Below are 19,148 nucleotides of genomic sequence, written 5' to 3' on the forward strand. Positions count from 1 at the left end.
CAGGAGGGTTTATGGGGGAGAACATGCAGGAGGAAAGCATGAGAGAGAGCATTAAAAAGTCTCCAGCTGAATGTGATTGCTCCCCAGTCCTCCTCAATTCTTTAGGATGTAGCTCCTGCCTCGCTGTTTGGAGTGTGTGTGTGTGTGTGTGCGTGTGTGTGTGTGAGTGAGTGAGTGTGTGTGTGTGTGAGAAAGTGAGTAGAAGATGGCTTAGAAAGAGGACAACTTTTTCTCAAGTACTGTACAGCTCACCTCTTACCCCAAAACAAACTTGCTCTGAAAAGGGGAAGCTAAAATATATTATTTTCAGGACACAGTAATGTCTAACATCTTGAGAAGCATAATTCAATAGCAGACTTATTTTCTCCTGCGTAGAGATGTTAAATGCAGTGAATACTCAGTCAGTCATTTCACCCAGCATCGATTTGGCCGAGCTGTTTATTTGCCTTGTCAGGGCCACAATACATGTGTATATATGTGAATTCGATTCATTAGGATCCCTATTAGCCGACGCCAATGGCGACAGCTAGTTTTACTGGTGTCAAACACATGAAAAAATACATTACAGATAAGACTTTATAATTTACATACATTAACATGTAGTGTGTGTGTACATGAAATCAGTGACACATGCTGTACACACAACAAGCAGGCCACATTTAAAGTTAACTTGCATTCACCTAGGCAAATCAATTAATAACAAATTGTTATTTACGATGACGGCCTATCGGGGAACAGTGGGTTAACTGCCTTGTTCAGGAGTAGAATGACAGACGGTTACCTTGTCAGCTCAGGGATTTGATTAAAGCAACCTTTCAGTTACTGGCCCAACGCTCTAACCACTAGGCTATCAGCCACCAGTGTTAGGCCTACTTTATGTCTGCAATGTTGCTATAGTAATAGGCCATACATGAGGTAAAGAGGTCAATTGAACTCGACCAAAACAATTGAAATGCGTGTGGGAAAGATCCCGTGGTTGGGAAAGATTCTGAATCTCCTTATTGCCCCCCCCCCCCCCCCAGCAAAATGAGCCTACATTTAGGATACTGTTTATATGTGTATTTCACACTATGTTGAGGCAAAAATCGGAGTATACAGATGTAGGATCTTAATTTGACCCATTTCGTGACAGAAGGAAAATGATCCTGGAGCAGGATGGAATGGAATGGATATTTAATAGATATTTAATATTTGTATTCTTATCGGCAGACTCAAAAGCCTTGGTTTCTCTAATGACTGCCTCGCCTGGTTCCCTAACTACTTCTCAGATAGAGTTCAGTGTGTCAAATCGGATGGCCTGTTGTCCGGACCTCTGGCAGTCTCTATGGGTGTGCCACAGGGTTCAATTTTTGGGCCGACTCTTTTCTCTGTATTTATCAACTATGTCGCTCTTGCTGCTGGTGAGTCTCTGATCCACCTCTACGCAGACGACACCATTCTGTATACATCTGGCCCTTCTTTGGACACTGTGTTAACAAACCTCCAAACGAGCTTCAATGCCATACAACACTCCTTCCGCGGCATCCAACTGCTCTTATATGCTAGTAAAACTAAATGCATGCTCTTCAACCGATCGCTGCCTGCACCCACCCGCCCGTCTAGCATCACTACTCTGGACAGTTCTGACTTAGAATATGTGGACAACTGTAAATACCTAGGTGTCTGTCTAGACTGTAAACTGTCCTTCCAGACTTATATTAAGCATCTCCATTCCAAAATTAAATCTAGAATCGGCTTCCTATTTTGCAACAAAGCCTCCTTCACTCATGCTGCCACATACCCTCGTAAAACTGACTATCCTACCAATCCTTGACATTTACAAAATGGCCTCCAACACTCTACTCAGCCAATTTGATGCAGTCTATCACAGTACCATCCGTTTTGTCACCAAAGCCCCAAATACTACCCACCACTGCGACCTGTATGCTCTCGTTGGCTGGCCATCACTACATATTTGTCACCAAACTCACTGGCTCCAGGTCATCTATAAGTCTTTGCTAGGTAAAGCTCCGCCTTATCTCAGTTCACTGGTCACCATAGCAACACCCACCCGTAGCATGCGCTCCAGTCGGTAAAATCACTGAATTTGGAGACTTATATCTCCCTCAATAACTTTAAGCATCAGCTGTCAGAGTAGCTTACCAATCGCTGCAGCTGTACACAGCCCATCTGTAAATAGCCCATCCAAGCAACTACCTACCTCATCCCATATTTGGGATTTTTTTCTGCCCTTTTGCAAACCAGTATTTCAACTTGCACATCCTCATCTGCATGTGTATCACTCCAGTATTAATCTGCTAAATTGTAAATACTTTGCAACTATGGCCTATGTACTGCCTTACCTCCTTACTTCATTTGCACACACTGTATACAGAGTTTTCTATTGTGTTATTGACTGTATGTTTTTTTTTATCCCATGTGTAACTCTGTGTTGTTGTTTGTGTCGCACTGCTTTGCTTTATCTTGGCCAGGACGCAGTTGTAAATGAGAACTTGTTCTCAACTGGCCTACCTGGTTTTAAATCAAAATGAAATAAATCAAATAAAAATAATTATATTTAGAATCACCACCAGGGGGCAGCTGGAAGCACTGTTTGTAGGCTATACAATAATAGCCTATGTAAGACATGTACAGGCTACAGATAGTCTCGTGTGAATTCTTATGTGGATGATAATACATTGAAAATATTTGTAGGGTGGGTAGATGCACTCAGTTTTTTTTGATCAATTGTTTTATTATATGTTGAAGGTAAACAATAAGCAGAATAAATTCATGGTAGTCTCCGTGTGACGCTGATCCCAGCAGGCAGATGCCAGCATGGGTTAGAATCTGGCTCAACACAGCCCTTTGAATGTCCAGAGGAACTAGTGAGAACTAGTACTGTTCAAAGATACTAGTTACTGTCTGGAGGAACTAGTACTGTTCTAGTTACTGTCTGGGGGAACTAGTACTGTTCAAAGATACTAGTTACTGTCTGGGGGAACTAGTACTGTTCTAGTTACTGTCTGGGGGAACTAGTACTGTTCAAAGATACTAGTTACTGTCTGGGGGAACTAGTACTGTTCTAGTTACTCAAGTAATTTCTAAAGAAGTAAAAAAAAAAATATTAATGTAGGTAAGTCAGTTAAGAAGAGATTTTTTTTACAATGACAGCCTAGGAACAGTTGGTTAACTACCTTATTAACTACCTTAGGGGGCAGAACAACAGATTTTTACCTTGTCAGCTTGGGGATTCAATCTAGCAACCTTTCGGTTACTGGCCCAACACTCAACCCACTGGGCTACTGGCCTACCTCGCTGTGACATACTTTTGACTCTGTTACATTTTACGAAATCACTTCAGTGATTTACATTGTTACATCATCGCTGTTGGAATGGATGAAAACCTACCGCCACATTTTTTTTTTACATGGATGGTTGGTTCCCCTTTATGTCTGTATGTACGTTTCTCAACCCCTTGACCAATGAAATGTATTCAAAAGAGCTTGACATTAAATCTCTTAAGTCCATTGGCTCTCAGAGTGGTCCGACAAACCCTGTATCTTCACCTTGTCTCTTGAAGTTAAGCACGTGTCTTCACTCCTGACAATATTTTTGTTCTTAGGTTCTTTGCCAGACGCAATCAGAGGTAAGTTGCATTTTAATTACCTTTTGCTTTTGTAATATTTATACAGTAAGATAAGTATTCCGAAGATATTATTCTGCTGTTGAAATTGTGTTTCGAGGGCGAGTGCAAATCAAATGGCTTTTTAGCTCCCTGTATGATCCATTTGTTGGCTAACTAGCCACCTTATGGCATAACGAATGAACAGATCAACTGGCAAAGCTAGCTAGCTAGCTGCAGTGTCAACCATGTAGCTAGATCAACAGGTCAGTCCACCACAGCATCCTCCCACCCACACATTGCTTGTGTGTGTGTGTGTGTGTGTGTGTGTGTGTGTGTGTGTGTGTGTGTGTGTGTGTGTGTGTGTCTAAATGGCATTCTGTTTTCATAACAAGGCCTGTATAAGCAGATTTGTCATACAGTCAGTGCATCATCTCACTGAGCTGTTTGGGTCTTTTTATCTACAGCTTGTAGTGGCACGACCAAGGAGGAGGAGAAAGGACCAGGGAAGAAAAGGAAATTCCCTTCAGAATGGAAAGGAGAGGTTGGAGGGTAAATATGGTGTCTAGAAGGGATACAGATTTTGTCAAAGAATTGACTTTTCGTGGCAGGTTAGGATCATTTACCAGGAAAAAGATGATTGAGTTGACTATGGCAATTGATATCTGCATTGTTTGATTATTCATTGCTTACATTATTTTGAATACCTTGATGTTTAATTCCATGCTGAAATGTGTCTGATTTGCATAGTAGTAACATGAGTGATTGTGAAATGTAAATATCGATTGTTGTTTGACTGTTGTATCACTTACATGACCCTCCTTGATATTTCATTCTGAGTGAAAAATGTAACATTACTCTTGGTGTAAACCTTTTGGTCACATTCATATTTACTTCAAATGACATTATGACATTTTCATTATTATTCCAATGTCTCGTGTACCATTTAACCTTTTTATGAAGTTGAGCACTTTGATAGATATTAAGTCACCTTTGATTGGCCGTAATTGAAACAGTTCAGTGTGCAGACCTTGTTTGATTTCAGTCTTTGTTGCAGACTACCTGTGCCGGAGGACAAGATGGTGCTGGCAACAGTACAGCCTGCAGACTGTTTGATTTCAGTCTTCGTTGCAGACTACCTGTGCCGGAGGACAAGATGGTGCTGGCAACAGTACAGCCTGCAGACTGTTTGATTTAAGTCTTCGTTGCAGACTACCTGTGCTGGAAGACATCTGCAAGATAGTGCTGGCAGGCTTAATACATTATTTTAAAATAATTTGCAGTAAATTGTTGTCCTTTTTTGTTTTTGCTGTTTCAGTTTACCATGAGATGTAAAAATGATCTAACAAAATTTGAAAACTAGTTCTTAAAAGTAGTTTTCTGACCGGATAGGTTGTACTCTTACTTGAGTTGTTTCTTACCAGGGATACTTTTACTTGAGTAAATGACAATCTAGATAAGTAACAGCACTTTTACTTAAGTGCTTAATTGCAGTAACTACCCACTTCTGTAAATTATACATAGCCTAACTATAAAACGTGGGCAAGCATCCACACTGGAGGAAAGTTGATTGTTCTACAGTCGGCCTAATCAACTCAGCCAGCGAAACACAAACCTGTAGCCTATTATGGGGTTTCACACCTTTCATTATGTGACAATTGATAGGCTAACGGGTAGCCTACAGAATGCAGCCTTATCGGAATGTAATCAATTAACAAGGGGCTTATTGCAACCATCGATGGCACGAGATTATCGAAAGCGGATTTCTCGTTAAACCATCCATGTGCGCAAAATTCACCTGCACTGCAGGGGTCTCATTTATAAAACTGAGCAGAGGATTCACGCAGAAAGTGCTTACGCACAAAAATATTCCGATTTATAACACAGTGGCAACGGCACAAATCACAATCACCTCGATATGTGGCGCACGTGAGCGAGCGTCTTGTCCCACCCTTTTAACGCCCATAGTTGCCTATAAATAGTCAGTGAAACGCTCCTAATTAATATTCATCCATACTGACTGCATGACGACAATGAAGGCAAATCCTGACAGAAAGTCTAAAAAAAAGACATTTCATCCTAGTGTGAAATGGAAGTTCTTACTGGGAGGTTGAAGCATGAAAAAAATATATTGTTTGGTGGACAGTGTGACAGAAAGGCGTTAGAGTGGCACTATGTGGCGGACGCTGTGAATGCTGCTGGCTCAGGTCGGACCCTCTCAGAAAAAAAAAAGTGGTCCGACATAAAAGTGGAGGTCAAAAGGCGCATAGCCTTACACAGACAAAGTGTTTGTGCCACTGGGCGGGGGAAGGGGAGACGGGAGCTCAACCCCCTTGATGAGCGACTTTCCTCCTGAGTGGAGTAGTGACGGAGGAGGGGTAAACGGACATGCAAGACGCTCCGGATGATCCAGGTATGTAATTAGTATATTCTCTTGTTTGAAAAGAGTAAACCAAATGCATTCAAGTTGTGTTTAAACATTTATTTACACAAACGATTGTGACATTTTCTATTGTTTTTAGTCGCTGAGTGTTCCAGCAGGGGTCGGTGGTGCTGCAGTGGAGCAGGAGCTGAGTGTTCCAGCAGGGGTTGGTGGTGCTGCAGTGGAGCAGGAGCTGAGTGTTCCAGCTGGGGTCGGTGGTGCTGCAGCGGAGCAGGAGCTGAGTGTTCCAGCAGGGGTCGGTGGTGCTGCAGTGGAGCAGGAGCTGAGTGTTCCAGCAGGGGTTGGTGGTGCTGCAGTGGAGCAGGAGCTGAGTGTTCCAGCTGGGGTCGGTGGTGCTGCAGCGGAGCAGGAGCTGAGTGTTCCAGCAGGGGTCGGTGGTGCTGCAGTGGAGCAGGAGCTGAGTGTTCCAGCAGGGGTCGGTGGTGCTGCAGTGGAGCAGGAGCTGAGTGTTCCAGCAGGAGCTGATTGTTTCAGCAGGGGTCGGTGGTGCTGCAGTGGAGCAGGAGCTGAGTGTTCCAGCAGGAGCTGAGTGTTCCAGCAGGAGCTGATTGTTTCAGCAGGGGTCGGTGGTGCTGCAGTGGAGCAGGAGCTGAGTGTTCCAGCAGGAGCTGAGTGTTCCAGCAGGAGCTGATTGTTTCAGCAGGGGTCGGTGGTGCTGCAGCTGAGCTGAGTCAAATCAAAGTTGATTTGTCATGTGCCCCCAAATACAACAGGTGTAGACCTTACAGTGGAATGCTTACTTACAAGCCCTAACCAACGTTGCGATTTAAGTAAAAAATAGGTTTTAGGTAAACAATAGATAAGTAAAGAAATATAAAAGAAAAACACTGAAAACAACAGTAACGAAGCTATATACAGGGTATTACGGTACAGAGTTAATGTGGAGGCTATATACAGGGTGTTACGGTACAGAGTCAATGTGGAGGCTATATACAGGGTATTACGGTACAGAGTTAATGTGGAGGCTATATACAGGGTGTTACGGTACAGAGTCAATGTGGAGGCTATATACAGGGTATTACGGTACAGAGTTAATGTGGAGGCTATATACAGGTGGTACTGGTACAGAGTCAATGTGGAGGCTATATACAGGTGGTACTGGTACAGAGTCAATGTGGAGGCTATATACAGGTGGTACTGGTACAGAGTTAATGTGGAGGCTATATACAGGTGGTACTGGTACAGAGTCAATGTGGAGGCTATATACAGGTGGTACTGGTACAGAGTTAATGTGGAGGCTATATACAGGTGGTACTGGTACAGAGTCAATGTGGAGGCTATATACAGGTGGTACTGGTACAGAGTCAATGTAGAGACTATATACAGGTGGTACTGGTACAGAGTCAATGTGGAGACTATATACAGGTGGTACTGGTACAGAGTTAATGTGGAGGCTATATACAGGTGGTACTGGTACAGAGTCAATGTGGAGGCTATATACAGGTGGTACTGGTACAGAGTCAATGTGGAGGCTATATACAGGTGGTACTGGTACAGAGTTAATGTGGAGGCTATATACAGGGTATTACGGTACAATGTGGAGGCTATATACAGGTGGTACTGGTACAGAGTCAATGTGGAGGCTATATACAGGTGGTACTGGTACAGAGTTAATGTGGAGGCTATATACAGGTGGTACTGGTACAGAGTCAATGTGGAGGCTATATACAGGTGGTACTGGTACAGAGTCAATGTGGAGGCTATATACAGGTGGTACTGGTACAGAGTCAATGTGGAGGCTATATACAGGGTGTTACGGTACAGAGTCAATGTGGAGGCTATATACAGGTGGTACTGGTACAGAGTCAATGTGGAGGCTATATACAGGTGGTACTGGTACAGAGTTAATGTGGAGGCTATATACAGGTGGTACTGGTACAGAGTTAATGTGGAGGCTATATACAGGGTATTACGGTACAGAGTCAATGTGGAGGCTATATACAGGTGGTACTGGTACAGAGTCAATGTGGAGGCTATATACAGGTGGTACTGGTACAGAGTTAATGTGGAGGCTATATACAGGGTATTACGGTACAGAGTCAATGTGGAGGCTATATACAGGTGGTACTGGTACAGAGTCAATGTGGAGGCTATATACAGGGGGTACCGGTACAGAGTCAATGTGGAGGCTATATGCAGGTGGTACTGGTACAGAGTCAATGTGGAGGCTATATGCAGGTGGTACTGGTACAGAGTCAATGTGGAGACTATATACAGGTGGTACTGGTACAGAGTCAATGTGGAGGCTATATACAGGTGGTACTGGTACAGAGTTAATGTGGAGGCTATATACAGGGTATTACGGTACAGAGTCAATGTGGAGGCTATATACAGGTGGTACTGGTACAGAGTCAATGTGGAGGCTATATACAGGTGGTACTGGTACAGAGTCAATGTGGAGGCTATATACAGGTGGTACTGGTACAGAGTCAATGTGGAGGCTATATACAGGGGGTACTGGTACAGAGTCAATGTGGAGGCTATATACAGGTGGTACTGGTACAGAGTCAATGTGGAGGCTATATACAGGTGGTACTGGTACAGAGTCAATGTGGAGGCTATATACAGGTGGTACTGGTACAGAGTTAATGTGGAGGCTATATACAGGGTGTTACGGTACAGAGTCAATGTGGAGGCTATATACAGGGTGTTACGGTACAGAGTCAATGTGGAGGCTATATACAGGTGGTACTGGTACAGAGTCAATGTGGAGGCTATATACAGGTGGTACTGGTACAGAGTCAATGTGGAGGCTATATACAGGTGGTACTGGTACAGAGTCAATGTGGAGGCTATATACAGGTGGTACTGGTACAGAGTCAATGTGGAGGCTATATACAGGTGGTACTGGTACAGAGTCAATGTGGAGGCTATATACAGGTGGTACTGGTACAGAGTCAATGTGGAGGCTATATACAGGGTATTACGGTACAGAGTCAATGTGGAGGCTATATACAGGTGGTACTGGTACAGAGTCAATGTGGAGGCTATATACAGGTGGTACTGGTACAGAGTCAATGTGGAGGCTATATACAGGTGGTACTGGTACAGAGTCAATGTGGAGGCTATATACAGGTGGTACTGGTACAGAGTTAATGTGGAGGCTATATACAGGTGGTACTGGTACAGAGTTAATGTGGAGGCTATATACAGGTGGTACTGGTACAGAGTTAATGTGGAGGCTATATACAGGTGGTACTGGTACAGAGTCAATGTGGAGGCTATATACAGGGTATTACGGTACAGAGTCAATGTGGAGGCTATATACAGGTGGTACTGGTACAGAGTCAATGTGGAGGCTATATACAGGTGGTACTGGTACAGAGTCAATGTGGAGGCTATATACAGGTGGTACTGGTACAGAGTCAATGTGGAGGCTATATACAGGTGGTACTGGTACAGAGTCAATGTGGAGGCTATATACAGGTGGTACTGGTACAGAGTCAATGTGGAGCCTATATACAGGTGGTACTGGTACAGAGTTAATGTGGAGGCTATATACAGGGTATTACGGTACAGAGTCAATGTGGAGGCTATATACAGGTGGTACAGAGTCAATGTGGAGGCTATATACAGGTGGTACTGGTACAGAGTTAATGTGGAGGCTATATACAGGGTATTACGGTACAGAGTCAATGTGGAGGCTTTATACAGGGTATTACGGTACAGAGTCAATGTGGAGACTATATACAGGTGGTACTGGTACAGAGTCAATATGGAGGCTATATACAGGGTATTACGGTACAGAGTCAATGTGGAGGCTATATACAGGGTATTACGGTACAGAGTTAATGTGGAGGCTATATACAGGTGGTACTGGTACAGAGTCAATGTGGAGGCTATATACAGGGGGTACCAGTACAGAGTCAATGTGGAGACTATATACAGGTGGTACTGGTACAGAGTCAATGTGGAGGCTATATACATGGTGTTATGGTACAAAGTCAATGTGGAGGCTATATACATGGTGTTACGGTACAGAGTCAATGTGGAGGCTATATACATGGTGTTACGGTACAGAGTCAATGTGGAGGCTATATACAGGGTGTTACGGTACAGAGTTAATGTGGAGGCTATATACAGGGTATTACGGTACAGAGTCAATGTGGAGGCTATATACAGGGTATTACGGTACAGAGTCAATGTGGAGGCTATATACAGGTGGTACTGGTACAGAGTCAATGTGGAGGCTATATACAGGGTATTACGGTACAGAGGCAATGTGGAGGCTATATACAGGTGGTACTGGTACAGAGTCAATGTGGAGGCTATATACAGGTGGTACTGGTACAGAGTCAATGTGGAGGCTATATACAGGTGGTACTGGTACAGAGTCAATGTGGAGACTATATACAGGTGGTACTGGTACAGAGTCAATGTGGAGGCTATATACAGGTGGTACTGGTACAGAGTCAATGTGGAGGCTATATACAGGGTATTACGGTACAGAGTCAATGTGGAGACTATATACAGGTGGTACTGGTACAGAGTCAATGTGGAGGCTATATACAGGTGGTACTGGTACAGAGTCAATGTGGAGGCTATATACAGGTGGTACTGGTACAGAGTCAATGTGCGAGGGCTAGTCCGGCTAATGGAGAAAATATATACATGAATGTATAGTTAAAGTGACTATGCATAGATGATAAACAGAGAGTAGCAGCAGTGGAGGGGGGGGGGGCACACAATGCAAATAGTCCAGGTAGCCAAAGTGCGGGGGCACCGGTTAGTCGGGCTAGTTGAGTTAATATGTATGTGAATGTATAGTTAAAGTGACTATACATAGATGATATCTAGAGAATAGCAGCAGAGTAAAAGAGGGGTTGGCGGGGGAGTGGCGGGACACAATGCAAATAGTCCAGGTAACCATTGGTTACCTGTTCAGGAGTGTTATGGCTTGGGGGTAAAAACTGTTGAGAAGCCTTTTGGTCCTAGACCTGGCGCTCCGGTACAGCCTGCCATGCGGTAGCAGAGAGAACAGTCTTTGACTGGGGTGGCTGGGGTCTTTGACAATTTTCAGGGCCTTCCTCTGACACTGTCTGGTATAGAGGTCCTGGATGGCAGGTAGCTTAGCCCCAGTGATGTACTGGGAGGTACGCACTACCCTCTGCAGTGCCTTGCGGTCGGAGGCCGAGCAGTTGCCGTACCAAGCAGTGATGTTGCAGCTGTAGAACCTTTTGAGGATATGAGGACCCATGCCAAATCTTTTCAGTCTCCTGAGGGGGAATAGGTTTTGTCGTGCCCTCTTCACGACTGTCTTGGTGTGTTTGGACCATGTTAGTTTGTTGGTGATGTGGACACCAAGGAACTTGAAGCTCTCAACCTGTTCCACTACAGCCCTGTCGATGAGAACGGGGGCGTACTCTGTACTTTTCTTCCTGTAGTCCACAATCATCTCCTTTTGCGCCCAGCCATCTCCACTACACCTCGTGCGTCACAACTCTCCAGCGGCTGTGTCCTCACAGATGCAGTCCGGCAAATGCAAAGAGACACCATCGACAACGTTAATAAGGTTGCCAAAGAGTTGCAGGAAATAACAAATGTTGTGTGTGACATAAGCTGTACATTGATAGAAATACAGAGTTTCCATACCTTGTGTTCTTACAAGCGACGCATCACATGCACACGCTGGCACACAGCAGCTGCATTTGGTTCAAATGCCTGAGGATAGGGGGTCGGGATTTGGGCCAACACAACCAACAGCGTCAGGGGCCCAGTGATAAACCATGATTACTGATCAGCCACGGTGGTCTGAGCCCAGGGCCTGTTGCTCTAATCACAGTATCAGCCACAGTGTTCTAGACTCAGGGCCTGATGGTCTATTCACAGTATCAGCCAGTGTTCTCGACCCAGGGCCTGATGGTCTATTCACAGTATCAGTCAGTGTTCTCGACCCAGGGCCTGATGGTCTATTCACAGTATCAGCCGCAGTGGTCTAGACCCAGGGCCTGATGGTCTAGTCACAGTATCAGCCACAGTGGTCTAGACCCAGGCATCACATGCACATGCTGTTGGTTGTGCTGGGGCCAACACAACCAACAGCGTCAGGGGCCACATTCCTTAGCTGTACCACATTATGTACAGTGCCTTGCGAAAGCTTGGGAGACTATCACAGTGCAGGTGCATTTATACGGAGACTTGATTACACACAGGTGGATTGTATTTATCATCATTAGTCATTTAGGTCAACATTGGATCATTCAGAGATCCTCGCTGAACTTCTGGAGAGAGTTTGCTGCACTGAAAGTAAAGGGGCTGAATAATTTTGCACGCCCAATTTTTCAGTTTTTGATTTGTTAAAAAAAGTTTGAAATATCCAATAAATGTCGTTCCACTTCATGATTGTATCCCACTTGTTGTTGATTCTTCACAAAAAAATACAGTTTTATATCTTTATGTTTGAAGCCTGAAATGTGGCAAAAGGTCGCAAAGTTCAAGGGGGCCGAATACTTTCGCAAGGCACTGTAGCACAGCTCACGATGTCGCAGACCTTTTCAGGCTTGCATAAAAGGTTTCCCGCCTGAGGAATCAGCGTCATCTGCCCTTCAGAAGCCTGGTGGTGCGCTCCACAACATATCTGGCAATGGCGCACATTGCAGTTCCTCTCCTCTGTGCTCTGTGGATTGGTGAAAGGGGTGAGCAGCCACCGCTTGAGGGGATATCCACTGTTGCCTGTAAGGTTAGTGAATGGGTTAGCCACAGCAGTAGAGAAATTGCAATTGATTTATAATTTCTACATTACTCATCCGCACCTAGAAGCCAGCCATCACGCACAGCTCCGGCCTCAAGTCTGTGCCCAGCACTGCCGTTTCTCCATATGAATGAGTCATGGGCCACGACACTAGTCAGTAGCATGTCCGCATCACATATGATTTGGACATTAATGGAATGATAACGCTTTCGATTAATGAAAGAAAATTCATTTTCACTCAGTGCCCTGAAAGCAACATGAGTGCAGTCAATAGCCCCGATTACATTTGGGGAAACCAGGACATTGCTGCAAATTTCATTTTCTTTCCTGTCAGACAATTCCCTTTGAAAAGTGCCGGTTGCCATAAATCCAAGGGTTGTCAGGACTTGAAGTGGGACAGGCATGGCTTGGTTTCTGCGGGTGCTTATCTGCAAAGCTGGGGCCAACTACAGCACAGAGATCCCAGAGAATAGCTCTTGGTAATCAGAACCGGCTCATAAGTCACTCATCATAATTGTCCAGTAAATCTTGCCGGTCTCTGAAAATTTGTTCTCTCTGAATTCTTCCATTCGACCAATCGTCCAACAGTGCCAAAGCAGACATTGTGCGTCATTACGCATTGTAATTGCATGCCTTTTTATACCCACCCATTTGATTGTCAAAGCTACCCAATTGCATAACACCTTCAGGTGTGGTAATTACCCTGATTCTGATTGTAACTGACATTGACAGTTCTTCACAACGAACATGTTATAAACAGTATATGAAACTATGCAATTGTATCTGCCTGACTGAGGCATCAAAAACGGCATCAGTTTAAACGTCCTCAGTTTAAACGTAATTTGTCTTACTGTTTACCTTATAATGTATGAGAATACATTTCATAACATACAAGTATTGTTTAATAATTACAGATCCAATTAAATATGATTCCCGATTGAACTGTACAACATCTTTTGTATTTATTATCTTAAATCAAGTGTTCATATATAATATGTGAGAGGTTATATTTCGATTTATTTTACACACTGGTATCAAGTTCAAAGCGTTTCTCGAGCCATCGGAGGCACAGTTTCTCATATCTCCAGTTTATTTATTTATTATTTTATTTGGTCCGTGGAGGAGCGCAAATTCTCCCGCCAAGTTTTTTAAAATTTTTATAAATCCCAAAGTTTGCTTAGAAAGTGGCGTATGCCTTCTTTGGTGCCTACGCAACGTTTATAAATGAGGCCCCTGATCTCTACTGCAGCCATTATTGGTCACCTCTACCAATCCCCAAAATATGATGTCGGTGTTAACTTAGTCAGAGATATATGGATATAATGATGAGATGTTCTTGTCTCCACCCAAACCAGTCGTCCCATCGGCAGTGTTAGCAGCTGATGTTGGTGCGGCAGGTAGTTAGTGGTTAGAGCGTTGGGCCATTAACCGTAAAGGTTGCTGGATCGAATCCCCGAGCTGACAAGGTAACAATCTGTCGTTTTACCCCTAAACAAGGCAGTTAATCCACTGTTCCCCGGTAGGCTGTCATTGTAAACAAGAATTTGTTCTTAACTGACTTACCTAGTTAAATAAAGTTTAAATAAAAAAAATATTATTCAGTAACACAGGCTCCATAGCAAATCAGGGGGAGGAAAATAGGTTTATTCAAAGAGAACAAATCATGCAAGGAGGTGGATGGTAGATGTCCACGCTCCCCTGTCCTCAGTGATTCTCTCCACAGAACAAAGGGACAGGATGTAGTTTATAACCCCGCCCTAGCCTGTGGTTGGCCAATTAGAATTCCTTGCAATAAAACTGGGCCAATGGCCAAATAACAAGTATCCTATTTCAGACTTAGACCAATGAAAACATTGGTCCCTGTAGCTATGAGTTTAGGACTGACATTCTTATAAGATTCTAAACAGATTTTGAACAAAAAAAAAAACAATTTCCATTGATCGTTAATTCTAGTCTTCTCATCCTCTGCGTTGTGCATTTATCTTCGACATAGTCTTGCAGCAGGAAGGCAGGCGACAAGCTTAGGTCTGCATATTAAGCCCATAAAAATGCTTTGGGTTTATTCTGAATTTATTTTGGTGAGAGTGAGCGCTCTAGATTAGCCTCTTCCTCTCCGCCTGAATCGTGCAACCAAAGTCTTTCAAGATACAGTGTGACACAGGAGTCAGGAGGGTAGTGACGAGAAAAGTCAGTGATTAGAAGTTTACTCACAGCAGCCCAGTGATGAACCATGATTACTGATCAGCCACGGTGGTCTGAGCCCAGGGCCTGTTGCTCTAATCACAATATCAGCCACAGTGGTCTAGACCCAGGGCCTGATGATCTAGTCATAGTATCAGCCACAGTGTTCTAGACCCAGGGCCTGTTGATCGAGTCACAGTATCAGCCAGTGTTCTCGACCCAGGGCCTGATGGTCTAGTCACAGTATCAGCCACAGTGGTCTAGACCCAGGGCCGGTTGATCTATTCACAGTATCAGCCGCAGTGGTCTGAGCCCAGGGCCTGATGATCTATTCACAGTATCAGCCACAGTGGTCTAGACCCAGGGCCTGCTGATCTAGTCACAGTATCAGCCACAGTGGTCTCGACCCAGGGCCTGCTGATCGAGTCACAGTATCAGCCACAGTGGTCTAGACCCACATACTTTTGGCCATGGAGTGAACAGACTAACAGCCATGTATCTATTGGACAATAGATATAAAGTGTGTGTTCGTTTTCCACAGGAAATCTACACAACACGTTGTATGAATGGTGCAGCCTACTGACCTATTTTATTACTGTCCTATTTATGTTATCCAAAAGTGTCCGGTAATTTGTTATCAAGACCTGGAGTAAACATAACCCTGGACTGTCCATATTTGAGATGTGTAACTCCATCAAATCGGGGAGATTGAGTTATTTTGCCTGAATGGCAGGGTTCCGGAGTCAAACCCATGACGACACGGTAGTCCTACTTGTACACTCTGAGGGCAGCCCACGATTGAACTCAATGAGGATACACTAGTGAAGCCTATTGAAAATCTGTCGTGTGTTATTAAGCTATATAAAACAACGGTTGTTGATCTGCACGGCTGGATTTCAGTTACATTTTTGCACAGTTGAATGTTGCAGTAATAGGACATGGGCCTAACATTTCAGCGAGTGAGAGAGAACATTATTTTAGATAACAATGACTCGACTGCCTTCGCATTGAGAAAAAGAGAACTACAACTGTTTAACACCTCACAAGGCTCATTTGAATTTTCCTGATGCATCATTGGGACCAGAGACACAATCTGGCTTACCCCATACCGCTGGGATAATGGTCAGTATTGTCAGAATTATAGGGAAGGACATTGTGTTTTCATTCTGTCTGGAAACAGGTAGCCTAGTGGTTAGAGTGTTAGGCCAGTAACCAGAAGGTTGCTGGATCAAATCCCTGAACTGACAATGTAAAAATCTATTATTCTGGCCCTGAACAAGACAGTTGACCCACTGTTCCCTGGGAGGCTGTCATTGTAAATAATAATTTGTTCTTATTAACTGACTAGCCTTGTAAAACTATTTTTTTAAAGCAACAAAAACATTGCAGGGAAACTTTGTATTGATTGGTGATGGCCCACAGTCTGGTGCATTGATCAAGGTATTCTGACTTTGTCACCGGTCTTACAGATAGAATCTAAATCCATACCCAACAATTTCTCTGTTACTTTTCAGAGAAATCAGAAACAAATGTTGGGTTAAAAACCGTGTTATTTTGGTCCTTCTGGCAATATTCTGCACAACGTTCCTTTTTTTAAATCAATGAGTATAAATAAAGTTGGCGTTAAACACCTCCCCAGTGATTAGCTTGTTAGTTTGGGAAAATAACCAAAAAACATGAACAGAAAGAGTTTCACTTGTTGTTATCAGAAGCAATTATCAGGCTGAAATTACCCAGAGCTGGAACGGTAAATGTTACACACAGCAACGCAAGCACACACAGACACACACACACACACACACACAGACACACACACACACACACACACGCACGCACACACTATTACATGCATACACGCACACTGCAGATAACAGAAACAATTAATAGGCTGAAGAAGATAGATAAATCTTGTGTGCCCACTGCCGCGTTTACATAATGACAGGTAAATGGAGAAGAAGTGCCGTTTGGGATGCAGCCATTCTTCTAACTAATTAATTATAAACACAATTTACACTTCTTTATTCAGCAGCAGCCAATTTAGTTTATCACCCCAATTATTTAAAAAGGTCAGAATGAAACAACACTTTTTAGAGTCAAAATATGTCATACACGTTTAACTGTGGGCTGTGAGAATGGATGTATGAGAGGAAGGACATTTTCTGAAGCCGGCCGCAGCCTGGCTGCAACGCTGTCGGCCGCAGCCTGGCTGCAACGCTGTCGGCCGCAGCCTGCCTGCAACGCTGTCGGCCGCAGCCTGGCTGCAACGCTGTCGGCCGCAGCCTGGCTGCAACGCTGTCGGCCGCAGCCTGGCTGCAACGCTGTCGGCCGCAGCCTGGCTGCAACGCTGTCGGCCGCAGCCTGGCTGCAACGCTGTCGGCCGCAGCCTGGCTGCAACGCTGTCGGCCGCAGCCTGGCTGCAACGCTGTCGGCCGCAGCCTGGCTGCAACGCTGTCGGCCGCAGCCTGGCTGCAACGCTGTCGGCCGCAGCCTGGCTGCAACGCTGTCGGCCGCAGCCTGGCTGCAAAGCTGTCGGCCGCTGCCTGGCTGCAACGCTGTCGACCGCAGCCTGGCTGCAACGCTGTCGACCGCAGCCTGGCTGCAACGCTGTCGGCCGCAGCCTGGCTAAAACTCTGTCGGCCGCAGCCTGGCTATAACTGTAGACTTTAGCCTAGCTATAACTATGTTGAGTTTCTGCATTTTGTTATTTTTCAATCTATTGCAAAGACATTGTTGTTCTTGGTAGATGTCAATATATTGATTGTTGGAATAACAAACAAAGAGAGAAGGCAGAATATTACCTAGCTACAGAATAACAAAATGGTTTGGTACTACTATGACTGCAATCAGTGCATACTTTGTAAGAGTGGTCTTATAATCCATCAAGAGTTATTCAAAGGTCTCCTTACAGGCTCAGTCAATTACACACCAGTACTGTTCATTGGTTCCAGAGGTGGGTAGTTACGTGCTAAAAGTAATTTAGGTACATTTTGGGAGGAACTAGTATTTTCATTTACTCTGTGGGCTACACTGTCTGTAGGAACTAGTATTTTCATTTACTCTGGGCTATACTGTCTGGATGAACTAGTACTGTTCTAGTTACTCTCTGTGGGCTATACTGTCTGGAGGAACTAGTATTTTCATTTACTCTGTGGGCTATACTGTCTGGATGAACTAGTACTATTCTAGTTACTCTCTGTGGGCTACACTGTCTGGATGAACTAGTACTGTTCTAGTTACTCTCTGTGGGCTATACTGTCTGGATGAATTAGTACTGTTCTAGTTACTCTCTGTGGGCTATACTGTCTGGATGAACTAGTACTGTTCTAGTTACTCTCTGTGGGCTATACTGTCTGGATGAACTAGTACTGTTGTAGTTACTCTCTGTGGGCTATACTGTCTGGAGGAACTAGTATTTTCATTTACTCTGTGGGCTATACTGTCTGGATGAACTAGTACTGTTCTAGTTACTCTCTGTGGCCTATACTGTCTGGATGAACTAGTACTGTTGTAGTTACTCTCTGTGGGCTATACTGTCTGGATGAACTAGTACTGTTCTAGTTACTCATTACACCAGGAATGACAGTACACTAGTATTTTAGTTAGTGTGAGGTTCTGTGTTATACACTATAGCCCTTACCATATCATATGTTATGGAATATTATTTGCTGTTGGCTTGTGTGGTTATATGTGTTATGCAACATAGCTGACTTGAAACATTGTTAACAGTTTCAGGGCCATGGGCCTTTCTCATGATGGAAAAATACAGAATAACATGAAGACAGGAACTGTGCAATGAGTTGGGGGGCACATTCAGAACGTAGTGTTGCGAGAACAAACGGTCTTTTGTTAGATAACAGGAGTCAGGTGCCTGATAACTGTATATTCTACACAACTACAACGACTGACCGCTGAAGCGCTTAGGGGGCTGGGACCAGCTCTGCGGCAACAATCAACGATAGGCTGGGTGAGTCTAAATCACGCCCAGTCTCTACTCTACTGACTGGCCGGCTCGGAAGCAGGAACTACTTCTGTCAAGAGTATATTATAATATCTTTGTCAGGAACAAGTCAGGAACTGCTACATAAGTTCTGTTATACTCACAGACATAATTCAAACAGTTTTAGAATCTTCAGAGTGTTTTCTATCCACATCTAGTAATAATAATATGCATATCTTATACTCCTGGCATGAGTAGCAGGAAGTTGAAATTGGGCACGCTATTTATCCAA

At 44.1% G+C, this 19,148-nt stretch overlaps 1 protein-coding gene and 1 long non-coding RNA gene across 2 annotated transcripts; both read left to right on the plus strand.

Moving 5' to 3' along the window:
• The first annotated feature begins 4,027 nt into the window (after positions 1–4,027).
• On the plus strand, positions 4,028–4,878 carry LOC116354457 (uncharacterized). The gene is made up of 2 exons (XR_004203781.1): positions 4,028–4,156; positions 4,662–4,878. It is a non-coding gene; the product is annotated as an uncharacterized LOC116354457 (long non-coding RNA).
• Positions 4,879–5,537: 659 nt separating this feature from the next.
• Positions 5,538–6,767, plus strand: LOC116354501 (S-antigen protein-like). The gene is made up of 2 exons (XM_031794980.1): positions 5,538–6,017; positions 6,127–6,767. The coding sequence occupies exons 1-2, from the start codon at positions 6,009–6,011 to the stop codon at positions 6,574–6,576; spliced, it is 459 nt and encodes a 152-aa protein (XP_031650840.1). The 5' UTR covers positions 5,538–6,008; the 3' UTR covers positions 6,577–6,767.
• The last annotated feature ends 12,381 nt before the right edge of the window (positions 6,768–19,148 follow it).

This window comes from Oncorhynchus kisutch, linkage group LG17 (assembly GCF_002021735.2).
Source record: "Oncorhynchus kisutch isolate 150728-3 linkage group LG17, Okis_V2, whole genome shotgun sequence".
Classification (NCBI taxonomy): domain Eukaryota; kingdom Metazoa; phylum Chordata; class Actinopteri; order Salmoniformes; family Salmonidae; genus Oncorhynchus; species Oncorhynchus kisutch.